Genomic DNA, 2448 nt, shown 5'->3' with positions numbered 1-2448 from the left:
TCCTTGGAAAAGCACATTGGCTTGGGAGCGGGGGGAGGGGTGGGGGTCGTGTCTTGACCCAATCCGTCTTATCCTTGCCACCCCTGTCTAAGGCTGGGCGCGCACCAGAGATGCTAGGACACCATCCTCATTGATTAGAAAGGGCCGTGCCTTCGTCGACGTGTTCCCCCCGGACTCTGTTCGAATGCCTCACTCACAAACAACGAAGTGCCCCCGGTCCTGGTAGCTCCCAAAGAGGTGTTACGGCCGTCGGGACTTTTTATTCTTTTACTTTCTCAGTTTTTTCCTTCGTTTTGTAGGTGTGGGACACAGTTTACCTGCTATCTTCTGACCCTTCCTCTTCTTCCTCCGTGTTTGCAGTCGTGGCCAGGCCGTCCGAGGACGCCGACGAGGAGGGCTACCAAGGCGACGAGCACGGCGACGACGACGACCAGGACGGGGGCGCGCGGCAGCCGAGCGGCCCGGTCGTCCTCAAGAGCACGCCCGTGATGCTCACACCGCGCCCCGGCGAGACAGTCCACCTGCCCTGCGTGTCCGAGAACGGTGAGTTCCACGTTCACGTCACCTCGCTCACTCTCATGAAGTATCGCGTCACTTTGTTTTTGTGTGTGGAAGGAAAAGTCTGACCGATGATCCCCTTGACATTCCCCACAGCTGCACAGGTCATCTGGCTCAACGGCAGCGCGACCCTGGCCGTCGGCAACCTACGCCTCACCTACAAGGACGACAAGCGCATCTCCTTCGACGCGAACCACACGCTGACCATCAAGAACGTGCAGGCCAGCGACAGCAACGACTACACCTGCAAGCTGGACGAGGGCGTCACCGTCGTGCACAACGTCAAAGTGTATGGTACGTGAGCCGAACGCATGGTGCGAGCATGGAGCTTCAGGTGCAGGGCCTTGTTCACCACCGCGCCGTATGGGGCCGCTGCCTCTTCCCTGTCTCTCTCTTCATATCCCTCTTTACCTCTCTCTCATCCTTTCTCCTCTTCCCCGGTGGCAGATTGTACTTGACTAGGGTTGAGGGTACATCAAATCTAATAATATGCCGAGGGAGTTCTGCTTACTAGTACACCCCACAACGTCTTCACTAGTCACCATGGGTGGGAGGGACCCCTGTAGAAGTAGTCATTACGCTTACCTCCTTAAACTCTTTAGTAGTTTAACTGTCAGGTGGAAGATAACAAATTTGTTTTTCTTGATGTTTTGCCTACCATTATTGTAAATAATTTTAAGATCTGATCCCCCCTCCCCCCGGCGCGCGCCCCATACCGCACCCGTGAACTATTCTGTACCATTGATCACGTAGCAGGGCTTGGCTCACTTCACCATGTACTTCGCCCCGCACCTCGGGTGGCTATCTCGTGCGCCACGTGTGGTACCATACGTGTGGTACCATATGTGGTACCAGCCCCGTGCCGTCGAGTACCTCACCGAGCGTTTCGCTCGCTCCCGCGGAACCTGTTTTTTTTTTTGCGCCGTCACCGATTTGAGTGCATGTTGCATGGAGTGTTTAATACACAGTTTCCATAATCTGTAATCAGTATCACCTTGTTTTTTCTTTACCCCTGATGGTGTGTGGTTTGTACGTAACTGTAATAATAACGCTCTTATTAACTATGACGATGATGACACCGCAGTGGTGTGCCTCCCCCGATTGAACCCCCCTTTGTATCATAGTGTAAAACTGTAACTAGTAGCTGGTTGCGACGACGATGGTGGTAGCTTGTTGGTACCTTGTGGTTGTGTCTCTAGAGCCCCCGCGCATTGTGAAGATGGACCCGGTGAACAGTGTGCTGCTGGAGCGGGGCGAGTATGTGACACTCAACTGCACCGCCACGGGCTTCCCCGAGCCGCGCGTCACGTGGTCGCGCAAGGGCCGGGACCTGCCGGGCAAGAAGAAGGAGCACCACGGCAACCACCTGCACTACTCGCACGTGGACCTGAGGCACACCGGCACCTACGTGTGCAAGGCCACCAACGAGCTGGGCTCGGTGGAGAAGCCCGTCTACGTGGGCGTCTCGGGTGGGTACCATGCCGACCGTGAAATGAGGGTGCTGTTCATGTTCATGTCCACGTTCACTACTCTGTGCTCATGCCCACTACCGCAGACCTCCCGGTCATCGCGGTGGAGAAGATGGTGAACACCAACATCGGAGCCACCGCCGAGGTGTCGTGCGTCGTGCACGCGCACCCGCCCGCCAAGGTCGAGTGGCAGTTCGACAAGAAGAAGCTGCTGCCCGGGGCGGGCGGGCGCGTGCAGCTGGTGCACGACAAGCAGCACGAGAAGGACGGGCTCGGGCAGCGGTACGTGGTGCGCATCACGAACGTGCAGGCCGGGGACCTGGGCAACTACCACTGCCTCGCCACCAACGACATGGGCACCGCGCGCACCCCCGTCAAGCTGTCGGGTGAGCTGAGCGGGCACAGCTGGGACACTGGAAAT

General features: G+C 57.4%; 1 protein-coding gene across 1 annotated transcript in view; it reads left to right on the top strand.

The window, feature by feature from the left end:
- Positions 1 to 2448, top strand: part of LOC113205461 (opioid-binding protein/cell adhesion molecule) — a 125000-nt gene that overhangs the window by 107266 nt on the left and 15286 nt on the right. Inside the window, exons 2-5 of the mRNA XM_026421104.2 lie at positions 361 to 543; positions 655 to 852; positions 1758 to 2027; positions 2114 to 2413. Coding sequence (XP_026276889.1) covers positions 361 to 543; positions 655 to 852; positions 1758 to 2027; positions 2114 to 2413 — 951 coding nt within the window. The remainder of the gene's footprint in view (positions 1 to 360; positions 544 to 654; positions 853 to 1757; positions 2028 to 2113; positions 2414 to 2448) is intronic.

Source organism: Frankliniella occidentalis, unplaced genomic scaffold (assembly GCF_000697945.3).
Source record: "Frankliniella occidentalis isolate FOCC.00 unplaced genomic scaffold, Focc_3.1 Scaffold56, whole genome shotgun sequence".
In the NCBI taxonomy this organism is placed as follows: Eukaryota; Metazoa; Arthropoda; class Insecta; order Thysanoptera; family Thripidae; genus Frankliniella; species Frankliniella occidentalis.
The sequence above is the reverse complement of the archived record's forward strand: the minus strand, read 5'-3'. Positions and strand labels throughout refer to the sequence as shown.